Here is a 16,752-nt window from a genome sequence, read left to right as displayed (position 1 = left end):
TTGAAAGTGATAAAGACGTCTGCTTGATAATAGAAGCTTGTTTATTAACTTCTTTTAATTGTCTTATTCAATCACTATGCCCTTTTTACCTGAACACCTTTATATTGCGTTCTCTCTTCCATGGAGCTATATTTTTTTGCGCACGAAATAGCGCAAACCCAGAAATACACTCGATAGATTTCGACTGGCTGATTCTATTCTGTAAATATTAGCAAGATGGGTGTTGAAAATAACATACGAATTGGACTAAGCTTTCGATGCGAAGATCTCAGATGGTTAAATAATTTTGAAAAACATTTATCTCAAAGTAGTACGCGTCTCGACAGTGAAGGTCTTAGACTTTTACTCAAACTTTCCTCAGGAATATCAACAATTCTCTTTCAAACTCAAAAATAAAAACCGGGGTCACCGTGCAAATTTTGGTGATAGACAAACAAATTAACAGAGATTTACCGATATTTGAAATTCAAAATGGCCGCCATCCCCGAGAAAAATAAATTCACGGTTTTCGAAAAAACAATAGGCCGATGAAAAGTTTTCGTACACCAAGAGCTTTAAAATGAGCCCCTGGGCCGTACAAGTAGTAGATCAGAAAAGAATTGTAAAAGTTTGAGAGTCCGAATATCTGTCTACCTTGAAGGGACAGTTTCATCAGCTTTAACGTCGCACAAAAATTAAAATGTCGCCGCGCTTATAGAAGAATTCTTAATGAATAATCTCTATCCGTTCAATAGAATTTAGTATCTACTCAGACACGGTGATTAAAACATCGAAAGTAGTATTATTGGGATGTTCGCTGGTAAACACATATATATAAAACGAGATGCGATTTTTAAAATTGTACCTATAAAGCAAAGCCCTAAAACGACATCGATGTCTAGTAGGATGATAAAATGGCATCAAGCCAAAGGACAGCTTACATATTTCGGCTTGGATGAATGAAAAATGATTCTATATCATCTCGACACATTGACGTAGTTCAATCGATAATATGGGCTTGATAATGTTAGCCTTAGATTAGAAGTTGACAAAATATACACAGAAACCTCGACTGCTCCTAGCTGTATTCGCATGTCACGTTTTTACCGTAAAGAGTGATCTTGACATAGGCATCCTTCAATTCGTAACTCTACAGTATGTGCTTGTTGTTTATTGCACAGCAATCTCAAGGGTAAACCCAAGCAGCTCCTTCGCGCTTTAAGAGCGTTTTCTTTAATGCATTTCTATATAAAAATATACAAGAACTTGTACGTTGGAGATAAATGAGCAAAATAACGTCATCACCTATAATTTTAATATTTCTGTATCTGATCGACTACCTTTACATTTTTCAGTGTGACAAATCCCTGTGTTATCAAAGCCGTCTATTGACTAACGGATCATTAAACACGCACGGTGGGTCATCAACTTTGCCGATGGAAAACCAAAGAGAGCATGCGCTGTCACATTACCTTGTTACCTACGATTGGTGTTTACGAGGTAGTCCGTTACATTATCGCTCAACTGTTGTCCATCTCATCATTTGTAAAATAGAAAAGGACTTGAATGACTATTCCTATATAGAATTTGAGTGTCATTTTCGCTTATTTAAACAATGTTGCGAGATCATGATCAAAATCTGGGATTCTGTTCACTCCAAGACGGTATGTAATTTGTGTTGAGGTTTGTCTTATTTAAGAGAATGCATTAATCCATCCAGGGTAGCCTTTGGACATTAGTGGAAACATTTTGCCAGGATCTCTATATCGTCTGCTTGTTTGTTACCCTGGCAACGAGGACAAATTATATCCAGCATCTCACGATCACAAACTTAGATTATATTGGATATCGGTTCAAAGCCTTGAAAACAGATCAAAATACGACCCGGAATTCATGCCGACGGATGTTAGGACTCACGGTAAACTGATTGTCCTGGTAGTACCACCTGAAATTTCCAATTTTGAAACATATTAAATTTCCATTTCATTCAAATGCACACATGGTAATCATACGAATGACGCGACATAGAGTCAGACAATAGATTGAGACAGACATGACTGCAAGTCAAGACATGAGATTACACGCCACTATATCCCTCTTGATTGTGAGAATAGCATTAAGACGATAGACTGAAAAGATTACACGTCGGTGCATGCATCGTATATATTGATCAGACAGAGCGTTGTTACAGGCAAATCCAAGTTACTTTCACAGCCGAAGGTCATAGGTCAATAGAGACAAAATAACAGATGTCATGATCGTCAGCATCAGTGTAACACCAGATCACACCGATTACAGTTTTCCCTATTGCGATTTTATCTTACACCCAATCTTAATCTGACAATATGTAAGATTGCCGGACTGTCCATTAGATGACGAGCATCCTCTGCTTTCACATCGTAATGCAAGCGCATTTATATTTTATCACTCCGAGAACATTCTCATCCCCATTAAACTTTCAATAGCAAACAAGAAAATGGCAAACGAGATGAAATTACCGGCAAATAGCATGCCTTTTGGAAAAGCGTTCTGGTACACCAACTCTAAGTTCTATATTCAAGATGACTAATATGCATCTAGTGTAAGCAGACAAATGCCGAGTCTCTTGGGAATACAGGGTATAAATCTAGCCATTGTGCTCAGCCTAGACGATGACGAAATTAAATTATTTAGCCTTTATACGATATCAGTGGGTATGGTTAAGAATGAATCATTTTCTAACTTTCTAGCTTGGAAGATAGTGTTTCATCAACAGAATAGAGAAATTCCAAAAGCAATCATTGTGGAATATTTAGTTGTGTCAAATAGCATTAGGCCATCAACATCTGTATTGTTTATAGAAAACATTTCGTTCAGCGACAACTAATGTACTATTTTATGATTCAAAACGTATACAAAAGTCTATGGAGTAATAGTATTGAAGTTGTTTGACTTCCAATGTGTGCATTGCACAAATGATCATCCGGCGTCGTAGTAAATAATGAAAATTGAGCTTTAAATTAACAGCTTGGTTTTGAAGATTGATTTCGCTGTTAATTAAAAGCAGTCCATGAAGATTTTAAAGGATATAGATAAAAGCCCATTACTCGAGAAATCAGACGGTATACATGTGACAGTAATCTTCACTTCAAAATATTTCTTATTAAAATGCTGACAACTTTCAGATATTGGGTGTTTTGATAAACTTGACATATGTTCATATACATCATTTGAGGCATTATTTCACTAAAATCACGATTTAGATATTATTCTTTCAAAGCAAGGTACATACTCGATCAATCTCTAGCTGTTACTGTTTAAACATACCGAAATACGTCCCTCTGTAACGCTCATCAATATGAAGACGAAAAAATTTACATCTATCTCTTGGATATCGACAATGTGTAATTTTGAGTAAAATTTTCTGTATAAATATACCATTTGCAGCAGCGTTGGAAGCATTCTAAGTACGATTATGGATGGCATCCATCCTTTAGCTATTATGATGTAGCATTCAAGTTCATGTTATCTTTTTTCTCGTTTACTAGGTCGTATGTTTGAAATGATATTACGCGCAAACAAGGGCAAACGACTTTCCACAGCCGATGAGGTATCGGAAGAGGTATCCCATCATACATTGCTAACACAACAACATGGCATTAGTGAAATGGTTGGCATGGAAGAACTCAAGAAGAAAGTATTATCCTACTTCAGTTCTCATTCACCCGTTGATAAATTTGACAAGAATAAACCGATTATTATCTACAGTAGACCAGGTATAGTGACTCTCCTTTGTTTTCAGCAATCATGGCAAAACACCGTTTATTATATAAACGTTTGTTTCACTACATGTAATCCTACTTTGATGGGGCAATGATGCAAATTTTAACAACATTTTTGATTGGGGAAAAATCGTTACGTATAGCTTAGTCATGATGATAATAATACAACTACCGACATTATCATTACATCAATACTGCTACTACTAGAGCTGCAACTAACTGAGATATGTATGTTTCTAATCACGCTATTTTATCGCTTCCGTTTATGACGACATAAGAATTAAGAGCTAAATGTCAGAATGAAAGAAAGATGGCCAATGTGTATTGTTTTTGTGATATTTGTCATGCAACCGTTCCACGAAAAACCAATAATGCCACTTTTTATGAGCATTTCATCGCTCGGTTTATGTCGAGCGCATCTGTGCGAAAAAAGAGGGAAAGATGAGGCGAATGTGAGAAACAAAAGAAAGATGGCCAAGTTGTGACATACAACAAACAATTTGACGTTGGAAGATCTCATATGCACAACTAAAACGTGTATTAAAGGGTATTTCATAGCACCACGACTTTTTCCAGATAAAGGTGACGACTTAGAGTGTGTTACTTGTTCGTCTACAGACATCATACATATGCTAGAACTGGAGACAGAGATTATTGGCCACCGAGTCTCTTTTCACGAAACGCCTCAGAAGCCGTGATTAGATTACCGTTAGCAAAGACACATTGCATGGAATATTAAGTGACCTGCTTTCCCGATGTACTTCCTAAATCTTCACTAGGATAGGCATCCATTTTATCAATGCACAGCATACATGTAGCAGCAAAGTGGCATTCGTTTTAAAATAAAGCTTAATTCTTGTTTTAGAAATCACGATGCTGTATTCAGAAAGGCTAATGCAAGCGTATGACAATAACACTTTACAAATACCATTTGCCCACATAGCAAAGATTTATCAGTAGCAGCTTTTTTATGAGCTATTTCAGAGCGATGTGCATTGTTTCAACACAATATGAAATCATGAACTAGCTTTCTCTTCTAAATTACTCATGTCGACAGAAAAATATTTCCCCATATTCATTGACAATTTCTTTTGTTGAAAACAAAAGTTAATTAAATATGTAGGAGCGTGATAAATGTGCATGTGTATGAACAGACTTGGTGCAACTATCAGCTAAAATGCCATTATGGGTTTTTGAACGCCTTGTATTCGAGCACAAACTCAACATAGTCATATGTCATTGCTGCGGTCTTTATTTGCTGTAGGCTGTGGTCTAACTACTTTTATGGCCAACCTCGTGAAACAAATGCGTTCCAGCACAAGCAGCGCAGTTGTGGTTGTCCGTTACCTAGCAACTTCTCCGCATTCTGAGACCTCCCTCGGGATCCTAAGAAGTCTATCCCTGCAGGTAGGATCACAATCCATTTCGTCAATTTTCGATACTAGACTAAAAGCACGATGATTTAATACAACTGGGCTTTGAAGTCCTATCCGATCTGCAAACCGATCGCGACTAATTGCCTCATTTTGATATCACCCGCTTTCTCTTCTTGACTTCTGAATGTCTGGAAAAATATTCTAGTTGACGTAGAAAGCTCTAGGATAAGTGCCTATTTTAACAGAAATTGAACTTTGTATTGAAAAAAACTGAACATGATCTATAGTGTATACCTTTTTTACTTTGCTAGCAATTGATTGGGTTTTATCACATACGTTTGTCGCTGTTGTGGCATTAGAATGGCAACAGAGTAAATGACCTTATGCAAATGACCATGCCTCACTGTGGCATTTTTGTGTTGATTCGATCGCTATTTTTATGTTTACATCACTCATAATCACGTGACCCTTTATTCATGCCGTTCATTTAATCCAGTTAATCTATTGCTGTCCTATTGCTCTCATGCACATTAGTAAACCCTCACACTTTTATTCATGTCATAAATAATAAACTCAACACTTTTCTGAATAGAAATCATTATATATTAAAAAAGTGTTGATTTTACATATTTAAATAGGAGGAAAGTGTGGCGGTGTACTAATGTGTATATGAACAAGTAATGCATCACAGTAAGTTGAAATAGAAGCACACACAAGAAGATTTTCAAGCAAATATAAAATTAAGGTAGAATGCGCCTCGGGGACAGATATTTGGACTCTCAAGCTTTTTCAATTCTTTTCTGATCTACCATTTATTGGGGTTCATTTTGAAGCGCTTTGAGTAAGAAAAACCTTCATCGTCTTAGTTTTTTGAAAATCGAAAATATAATTTTTCTCTATAGAGTTAACACAACCTGAGGGATGGCGACTATTTTGAATCTCAAACATCGGTAAATCTTGCGTAATTTGTCTCTCTAGTACCAACATTTGCACGGTGAACCCCCGATTTTTATTCTTGATTTTGAAAATGATTGGTTGAAAGATTCCTTCAGGAAAATTTGAGCAAAAGTTTTAAGTCTTTTACTTTCGAGGCGCATACTACCTTAACATGAATCAAAGCTAACTCCTCGACGCTAACTGGCTCGACAAAACGTGGCAGTGCTTCACCTTCTCAAGTTTTCAAATCTTCCTGCAAGTCTTGCTGTATGGAAACTAGAAACTGTTAATCTGGGAAACGTACCGGTCAACATCACTAGCATTCATTTTTACGAAATATCAGAGAAGTACATCACGTCAATCCTTCATGATAGTTTCGACTCAAATGAAATGGAAAATTGTCCACGAGTTCTGATAATTAATACAACTAGATGTGATTTATTAACGGAACAATCCGAATAAAGGTATTCCTCACAATGCAGACGTTTTATTCTCTAGTAGCCACCACTGATTTATACGTAAATTGACGACCGTTTGACGTGTTGTGATATGCCCAGGAATAGTTAGTAAGAGCAATCTGATGTCGAAATGATAACATTCGTGGCATCAGCGTGGAAACAGCACTCGTTGTTGTGGTTTTACGATGGAAACCTAACACTTTTAGTCAGAAACTTGTAAACTTCACGAGGTCGTAGGCCGAGTGATGTTCACAGATGTGTAAGGTTTCCATTGTAAAACCACTTCATTCCTTTACACATCTCTGGTGATTTGCCTTGTGAAAGGACATGGACAGAATGACAGATGCACATGTACATGTACAAGGATATTTGAATGGGTTGCAAAGTCATCTACCAGCCGAAAGTCTTAGAAAGGGAAAACAATTTTATGGCACGAGATAGTTATTTGTGCTCACATGAATACTATCTCGTGCAAAGTATCAGCGGAAAGAGAAAATCCAGCCTGTTGGAGAGAGTTTACCTCATTCGAAACATTGTGTCTCATATTTCCCCTGCGAATACATTACAATTTATGATATCGGAAACACACCACATTATCTCTTACATAACATGTACGTGTGCAAAGATTTTTAGTGAGACTGAAATTTACACAAGCAGCGTTGTTTGACACTGATGATTTAAATTCGGTATGACCTGACCTGTGAACAACATGTAAATCAATTTGCTAATGTCTTCAGAGGAACGAGCGTGCGTCACATGTCTGACTGGTTGAGGGGAATTTTCCACATAGCTGAAGTGCGCTTTCGGACGTCTTTCATTTTGTCGGTCTCCTGTCTAGAATATAAAACATTAATGATTTCGCCTGAAGGGTCGTGTAGTCACTTCGCACCGGTAATGAATAAAGTTCTATGACGCGGATTTTCTGTAAAATTAATAAAAAGTGAAATTCATTAGTTTTCGTAATCGTCTTATTGGAAATGCTGTGATTGGACATTGATAGAATTCTGACACTACGCATTGTTAGACCCTGTAGTAGACAATCCATATGTTCATACATTCTTGCGTTCTCTTATCAGGTGTACTGAAAATTCCGTCCTATATTGGTGCATGGTATTTACCAAATTTATTTTTTTTAACGTGACGCGACTTGACAGTGGTTGTATGTATTGCGTTGCTACTGGTTTCAACGGATAATCTTTACATAAATGACTATTTGGAGAATTTCCCCTTCATCTTCCAACGAGATATGAAATATGGGAGACATGTTAATACTACTTTCCTTTACCATTTGTCGACACTTTCAAATCTGACAGCATTCGGTCGAATAGGATTATCATCAAATCTTAGCCGAAGGCTGTTTTAATTATTAATATTGGTTTACATGATTTGGGATGTACATCAGATGAGACATATTATTATAGTGATTTTACCGTATATTGGTTATTGTTGGTTGTGCTGTGGCTTCATTGATGCGCGTCACGATTAGTACCTTCTTATGGTAGGAATTATAAATACCTGTTTTACTTTCAGATATCCCGTGTCTATGGGAGTAATATTGCAGAAAATTTAACATATGACCTCTACACTTTATGTAACGTCTTCCAGTCTTGTCTAAAGTTAGCACAGAGAGGAAAACCCTTATGGATATTCCTGGATTCTCTTCATAAGGTAATTTCATATTTTATAAAGTTACGTGTAGTACATGAAAACAATTGCCACGCATCTTTACCGTACCGGATGGAATACCGCGAGATGTCTTCTATTAAAGTGCTTGAATAGAGATAATGTTCAAAGTGCATGATTAGTCAATACTACGCGATAATGTTTATTGATTTTACAATGGAAACCGTTGGCTATTTTTCCACGACCGGATGGGGTCTACGACATCAAAAGTTACTCAGAAAGCGACATCAAACTATTCACTGTAACGGTATTAATTATTTGATAGTTTTTCACATACACATTCACACAAAAAATGCTAAGTTTAGAGTACAAATGGCAAGCAAAATAAATTGGGCAATTCTTTTCTTTTCTAAAGCTCGATACGATTTCACTGGATAACATCATGCTATGGTTGCAACATGGCTTTCCAAATCGAAATATTAGACTCGTGATATCGGCTGTACGTTCACCAAAACTTCAATATCTCCTAAAATTCTTCATACCAGAGAGGAATTTCCTGGAAATGCCACCCCTTCGTGTGGAAGAGGTAAGGTTTACCGTAAGTCTTTGCGGAAAAGGTAATAAAATGTTATGTTTGCTGCTTTTGAAGACTACTTGATACTAAATCCTACAGTTCTACATTTTGGTATCGAACTTTTGATTATGTACGGCTAAGAATCTAGTGTTGGAATGAAGCTAACGATCATTTTGTCTACAATACTTCTCTCAACTCTCCTTCACACAGATAAAATCAATATTTCACACATGGTTGCGTGACACCGGTCGTTCTTTAACATCAGAACAAGAAAGTAAAGTCAATGAAGTTCTAGAAAAGCGTCAGGAACCACTCTTTCTTCGATGTCTTTTCCATGAATGTTGTAGATGGACATTCTTCGATGACTTAAAGGTAATGTTCCATCATTCAAATTGTTTTATATTTGTTCTGCTTACAATGCATTCTTCTCGAGAAAACACGATATCGGATGGTAAAATCAGAAACTACACATTTTTGTCAACTGGGCGTTGTTTTTCTGGGAGACGCGTTCATTTACACCTATCATATAAGGTTTGCTGCTTTATAATTGAAAGCGTGATTCGAATATGGTTGAGGAAAAGCAGTGTTACCACACAGTTTAAGATACATCGTACAGAGTATGTAACTCACACAGTGACTGCTTTGTGACCAATTTCAGCCCTCATATGTGTGGGAGGCAGATTTAGACAGAAGCACTTGCTTTTCATTTCAGCGAAGATTTCTAAAACAATGACATTTTCTCGCATTTCCAACGGAATTAACGGATAATGCACTAGTCTTCTACATGGAAAACATTTTTTTTATTCTAGGTAGTGGATATCAAACCATTTACATGCGTCCTGCTAAGTTTGCCGTCATAATGATAACAATGTTTTCAAATATAGCGCAATGTAAATAGAGGCAATTCCTCTGTGTTAAAGCATCCCATTGAATCAAAACTTGCAGGCGTTTACAATACACAAAACGAGGATAAATCAACTTATGTTCTGCAAATGTGTATATAAATGGATGAATGAAATCGTTTCAGTCTTTGAGGAATCATTGTAAGTAACGCAGCGAGCGGCATTTTTGACTGAAGTGGTCTCAGAGTGAGATAAAGTTGCCATTGAATGGTTATGGCTCAAGTTAAGTAGGATTGCATCAATTTTCGGTGCGCGATGGGTCTAGGATACAGCTGAAGTAGCAGACTTGGAGCAGTCAACACGATTGGAACTAATTTGGGATAAATAATCTTCATATTTTTCAAATTTCTCAAAAATGTTAGGTTCCCTATAGCTGAATGTTGCAATATTACAAATTACTCATAAAACAGGTGTATAACTTAAAAAGAGCCTACATTTGCAGATGAAACACACAGAACTTCACCATCCGATTATTGCAAATTAGTTACAATCGTGTTAGTCTTTAATCTATTATATAATTTAGGAAAATGCCAAAGTGATGACAAGGTATAAATGATACACATCTAAATGAATCGTGTAGCAGCTACCGTGTTTATAGTACATGAACCGGACCAATACTGTCAGACGAAAACCTAGCTTGAAATAATAGATATGTGCAAGGCCTAAAAGCAGACCTAACACCTGTTTTTTAACACGCCTGTCATAGGTCTGGTTGGTTGTCATTTAACAACAAGGCTCATTTGTCAATTTCGACTTTACTGAATCACTATGAAAATCATCGTAATATAATAATCATGAATTATTAATATTATCAATAAATTGGTTTAGCATGTCATCGGGTTTGAGCTTCATGTCTACAACTTATTAAATATAAAATGACTGAATTGGTGGGACAAGCCTTAACCTAGTGGTCTACTGCATATTGAATGTAGTTTATAGTATGCGTATGTAACGGGACGGTGGCCAACGCAAACAGCCTAATTGACATATCTACATGTCTGCAAAAACCTACTCTTTACCGAACTCTCACATCTAATTCGCCATATCTCCACTCCAGGACTAAAGACCGATAACATGGCCATCAAATCTACTCGGTTTGGGTCAGATTACAACGTCGTTCTTAAAATTATGTTTCTCTAAGTCTTGTCAATTGTCCATAACGACATCAGGGAATATCTCTCACGGTTCAATTTTTTCTGCTAGGTTAGGCTTATCAGCATAAATCATTTTTCCCGACATCATAGAGCGCTTGAACAAAGCAAAATGAAATCTTGAACTTAGCATAAATGTCAGTTGATATAGCTTTCTCTATTATGTAAATACAACAGTAGAGTTTTTATTCCTTGAAGATACCGAGTTGTAGTGCTAAATCTACGGGAGTCTTTAAGAATCAAGTACGTTACTATAAACCAGCAAACCTTGTCCATGAATAGTTTTAGAGACGCGATTACTTTCTGCAACAAATACTGTGAAATTGTACTTCCTTTTTTACTTCACATCTTGTGTGGATATCTCTTCTAAATTATGCCCCGACATTTGAAATAAAGTGAAGCTCTGCTCTCGATAGTCTGAGCTTGGAAAATTACTCCCTCATCTGAATTTTCATCAGCGGCAGAAATCATCGTAACGTCCAAATGTAGAGGCTGACATTTGCAACAGTTTCCTATCCAAAGATCTATGGTAGCTTGTTCGATAAGGTCAGTTCCATGGTTTGGATTAGACTTACTCCAAGTCTGTGGGCATATAAGTATCAAAACATATAATAAATTAAAGGACTAAACATCAGCAGACCATCACGCTAATTGTAGGATATTGTGTAGATAGTGGCGTGAACGCCTTGGCCAGCAAGAAACTCAAATGCTGAGCTAGTAACTCAGCTGTCAGGGGGCCAGTCTATAGTTTGGGTCAAATTTGAAAAGTAACAGAAAGTGTGACCTCAATGTATGCCAACTTACCATTAAACACTTTTCTATATTGATACTTTACAGACGTTGCCATGTGAAGACGTAACAAGTTTATTGACTCGAGCGATTGATATGCATGCCGGGAATATTGTAGCTAGCAGAGCACTCTCTTACCTGTCGGCGTCTAAGTATGGTCTTTCTGACAACGAAGTCGTTGATCTGTTGCTTAGTGATGACACTCTAAAGAAACAACCCCGTGAAAAGAATGATATACGGTGAGCCATAAACCCTATGAGCAAAACAACTATTGATTTTATTTTCATTTAAGGAATGTTTGAGAGATGAGTCTGTCTACATCCAAAGTAGCTGTACATTTTATTTCAACTTAGTGTCTGTATCACTGCCCTGGTTTCTTTAGGTTTCCCTAATATTTTACAAATACCATTTGTAATAGACACCATGCAGTATTTGCAATTTGAGATTATTGCTCCGTACATTTAATTTTTCTTGATGTACACTACGTTTGGTAAAATAATAACTCATTCGTGTTAAATGTCTCACTGAATTTGTTATTGCTATATTTGTCCATATTTATATCATGACGATGATGATTTCTATATTCTGCAGATGGCCAACAGGTTTGTGGGTAGAACTACGCAATGCTCTCGACCCATACATCCATGACACGTCACTAGGGGATGGCACTATCACATGGCAGTGGTCACATGACATCTTTCGAGAAAAGGCGAGAGAAAGGTGAAGTATGAGTAAGAGATGTAAATGCGTCGAACTTTGCTTTTTTGAACCATTGTCGCAATTATACATCCCAGTAAACTTTCAGGCTATTTCAATGTTTTCTGAACGAAAAATCACAATATTTAGTGAACGCCGCGTCACAAATGTTGGTCCTCGTATCGCAAATATTAAACGACAATCTCTCATAGTTGTACTCAAACGAATTGTGAATTGATTTTTCTCACGTATAGATTGCGAGGCTTTTTGCAACGAAAGAGTGTCGCAACCGTATGTTTTACAATTTTTATTGTTATGTAAAGCGATTCAAATTGTCTGAGGTAAATATAACAAAATGGCTATTTTACTTTCACGGAATCTAACTCGTTATCTCGGTACATGCACGTGTTCTCAGAAAGTGGAGAAATCCAATATTCATGTTCTTTCACCAGGCGGTAAACGACTCACATAACAAGTAATAAGCTTTATGAAGCGGTATTTTCGAGCCACTGAACTGCAAGTGATGAGATGTGACTCAAGCCGCGTGCCCTCTTTCGTGTCGTGCGATCTTCTACGTTTTTCTGCTTGCCTAGACGGAAAATTCACTGCTGACGAGCATTTAAGGATTTCTGATAACCGATAAAAGAAGCCGTCTTCATTAACACTAGACTTGTTAAGTTGACGTTTCATGGGTGTTCTTGGAGCCAATTTCTGTCAGTTTTTTTTTCTGCTCAAGCTTAAAGTAGTGAAGTTTGAGCAGATTTACTCATTGCCTCATTGAGATATACAAAAGCTCTTTTTAGCATTATATTTCAAATTAATAATTGCTAATTTTAATTTTTCGAGATATTTTTTTTTCATAAATTGGTGAGAAATCTATTACTACAGACTTATACTGAGTGCTGACAGCTCTCGATGTCATCATATGTATCATGTCATATGATGACAATATATATTCATGTCATATACAGAATGAATTATCAGAGACAATCGTTAATATAGAAATAACGGGCGACGCGCTGACCATTAACGTTTATTTGTGGGCAAGGGCGAGAGGAAAGCCAAAAATTAACGGGCGAGGCATGCCGAGCCCGTTAATTTGGCTTTCCTCGAGCCCGCGCCCACTAATAAACGTTAATGGTCAGAGCGGAGTCTGTTATTTCCATTATATTATCAGTGAACCCAAGAAAACCGTCAAAATTTCCGAAAATTTCAGGAGCGAACGACAACTGGGCCCCAGAAACTGAGCATTACGCAACGCACTGTCACGCGCGCTGAAAAAAATTGGCAAATCCGGAGATGTTTTCAGGGAAAAAAAATCTCAACTTTACCAACAAGTGCTCTATTTTATTATGTGATTGATTGTGATTAACGTTTGAGCTGTAAAGTTACGATACTTTGAGTTGTTAATCTTATTATTCATATTCACGGGCATGTAAACAAACCATTACTGTGTATTTGTGGTCAGTCACGTGGTTCAGCTCGACCAATCAAAATGCGACGGGCAGGGCATGGTAATATAATTGTTTTTAATGGTTGCATCAACAACTTGGCTTCAGTTATAACTTGGAAAGCTAACAACGTGACTAACTAAATCCTAATCATACTTTAATTGAGATCCTCTTGCGAAGAGTCAACTGCTTACCGTTTTCATCACCTAAGTCATTTTACATGGACAAAAGATGAACTAGCTGCAAAGATTTGAAACTGAGTTTGCAAATTCAGTTTGAGTTTTGAAAATGTATTTGCTTTCTTAACTTTAGAGTACCCCGGGAGAAATAAATTAAAGTTTGCAAGAGTATATCACTGAGTGATTTCTTTACATGATGTTGTGCAACAGGTTTTTAGATTCAGAAGAAGCGTATATTGCAATTTACACACACTTGGCCAGGTACTTCGATGGAACCCTGGGAAGAAGATCAGCTCTTCACTATCTCAAGAATCCTCACCAAGATCCAGGGATAAACCGTCAACCGATTATACTAACACCTGGTAAGAGACTTTCTGCTAACACTCTGTTACGCAGTACACAGTCTAGCTATGCTACGATACAGTAACTAGATAGTTTAATGTAAATGCGCTCATGTCACAAATGTCGACATGTTATTTAATCTTTTAGAGTCCAATGACGGCGACACAACAGCAAGGAGAATTATCTACAATCAGCGAACACTGATTGAGCTTTCATGGGCATTGATGGAATCACGTGATTGGCAAGCATTAGAAGAACTTTTGTGTGATTTCACTTTCATACAGGTAACCTTTAACTCAGTCTTTCATGTATCATTTTCATTTTTACTATTCACATTCTTACTATAGAATTATTTATTGTGTGTTCGATTAAAGAAAAAAAACACTGCAGGTAAGCTATACATTAGGTATACCTTCACCTGGTTATGTTAGCCTCTCCATGTTTTTTACAATTAGATGAAATAATATCTTTAGTTTAAAAAAAGCAACATGTTTGCTACATGTTACCTTAGATTAATGACTGGACAGATCATACATCCAACATTGACATCATTTCTTTCCAAGGCAATGTGTGCAACAGGACAAGTGGATGTTTTGAAAACTTTATTGGCCAAGGCTTCAAACATGGCATCAGATAATGACTTTGATCCAACAACACTTCTTGAATTCAAATACTTAATATGCAGAGGTAAGTGAATCGACTATTTTTTCCATAATACTTTGTGAAATGAGGGCACTGCAAAGAAAAAAACCCAGACTAAACTATTATCAGGAAATGTATTCAAAGACACAGGTTTTGATGGATACAAATATTATTCGATACTATATTTAATGTAAGTTAGCTTTATACTCTAAGACACAATTTTTGATGGATACAAATATTAGTCGATGTTGTGCACAGACCCGGAGTATTTTTTCTTACATAATTATCTTTCAACAAATAATGCGATTCAATTTTTCCTAGTTCTTTCATTTTAATATTCTATCATTTTAATATTATGTGTTAGACGATGTCAGGACTGTTATCCTGATGTTTATAAAAGATTCTGTTCCTCGTTGCCTTACTTTAAATATCAAAATAATACTCAGTCAGTACATTGTATGCAAGAGCAATGAAAGTGTTGTCCAATGACAGCTATAATCTGCAGAATTGGCCAAAATTTCGCTTCTGAACAATTTACTGTATGGCAAAACCTTGTTTTTCGTCAAACATTATTACTATACTTATACATATGTTCAATATTTACCAAGTTTGTACGGCAAAAAAATCACACTAAGGTGAAATTCCATGACTCTTGTTCAGTCGTGAAACGGAACTTGGCCATGATCCGCTTTACTCCAAGACCCAGGATGAACGGTTCACAGCTAAAAACATCATACACATTGAAAGGCGAGAAAATGTGAGGTGACTTTTCAGTGGTATTGTCTGTTCGTCACATTTTTCATACATCTTATTTTGATTCCAATACACAACATTTGACCCAGACGTTATGGGCGGATCGTATGAAATTTTAAAAAAAATGATGGTTTTCATGCACGACCGTTTCCGATTTTGAGAGGACGCACTCTGAAGATCTGTTATCGTCCTCAATGATACTATGGAAGGTCCATACGAAGCAGTACAAACGTCTTCGAAGTTAAAATTAAGGAAGTTCGCGCCTCGAAAACGAAAGACTTAAACTTTGTCAAGCAAACTTTCAAACATTCACTTTCAGAATCGAGAATAAAAATCGAAGTCACCGTGCAAATTATTACATCAAAGAAACATTTGACCCAATATTTACCGATATTTGAAATTAAAAATGGCCGCCATCCCTGCGTTATCTCGTAAGTTGGTAGACAATAAAATTCCCAGTTTCACAAACTGAGCAAGTGAAAACAATATTTACTCCGTAAGCTTCAAAATGAGCCCCCACAAGTGGTAGACCAAAAGAATATTGCAAATTTTGAGAGCCCGAATATCTGGCCCCGAGACGCGTATACCTTAAACCTTAGTCACCGGGTTTTTTTCATAATACCATGACAGAGGAAATCTTCTTCATGTGTATATTCAAAATGTAAATAAATATATCATGAATTAATGGTCATCTCTATCAGTTTTTGATGACATTGTTAACAGTTTGCCTTGATCTCTCAAATGAACAGTCATGAAATAACCAGAAAACACGGTTACTTCAAATTTTAGTCTAAGACACTGACTGTGAAGGGAATGGATGGCAATTTATATATCGTATTGGTCCATACCATTTCACACTATCCTACACACTGCGTGGTTCATACGATATTGTTCTGCATATAGATAATGCATTGCGGCATTAAGTCCAAGGTCAATTTGACCTTGACACAGGAAAGTTATGTCCAAAGGATATGGCACACTATGCATAGCTCTAATCGGTTATAACACAATTTTATGCACGTGCACGTTACAGGATTTAAGGCTGATTTATACTATCACTGTTTTCCCTTTAATCCTACCGCAAGATTCCGATTTCGCTTCTTATCCTTACTACCGGTAAGACATTCAAAGTCTGTAATC

The 16,752-nt window shown here is 36.7% G+C and overlaps 1 protein-coding gene across 2 annotated transcripts in view; it reads left to right on the top strand.

Annotated features, from left to right (window-relative positions):
• LOC139134591 (NACHT and WD repeat domain-containing protein 2-like) overlaps positions 1–16,752 on the top strand; it is an 84,436-nt gene that overhangs the window by 56,706 nt on the left and 10,978 nt on the right. For both annotated transcript variants that reach the window (XM_070701504.1, XM_070701503.1), the window contains exons 2-11: positions 3,507–3,734; positions 5,005–5,147; positions 8,041–8,178; positions 8,549–8,719; positions 8,918–9,079; positions 11,598–11,788; positions 12,141–12,269; positions 14,086–14,237; positions 14,365–14,501; positions 14,781–14,904. In XM_070701504.1, the coding sequence (XP_070557605.1) occupies positions 3,512–3,734; positions 5,005–5,147; positions 8,041–8,178; positions 8,549–8,719; positions 8,918–9,079; positions 11,598–11,788; positions 12,141–12,269; positions 14,086–14,237; positions 14,365–14,501; positions 14,781–14,904 (1,570 nt within the window). In that variant the 5' untranslated portion in view covers positions 3,507–3,511. The remainder of the gene's footprint in view (positions 1–3,506; positions 3,735–5,004; positions 5,148–8,040; positions 8,179–8,548; positions 8,720–8,917; positions 9,080–11,597; positions 11,789–12,140; positions 12,270–14,085; positions 14,238–14,364; positions 14,502–14,780; positions 14,905–16,752) is intronic.

Source organism: Ptychodera flava, chromosome 6 (genome assembly GCF_041260155.1).
Source record: "Ptychodera flava strain L36383 chromosome 6, AS_Pfla_20210202, whole genome shotgun sequence".
NCBI classification, from domain to species: domain Eukaryota; kingdom Metazoa; phylum Hemichordata; class Enteropneusta; family Ptychoderidae; genus Ptychodera; species Ptychodera flava.
This window is presented reverse-complemented; position numbering and strand designations above follow the sequence as displayed.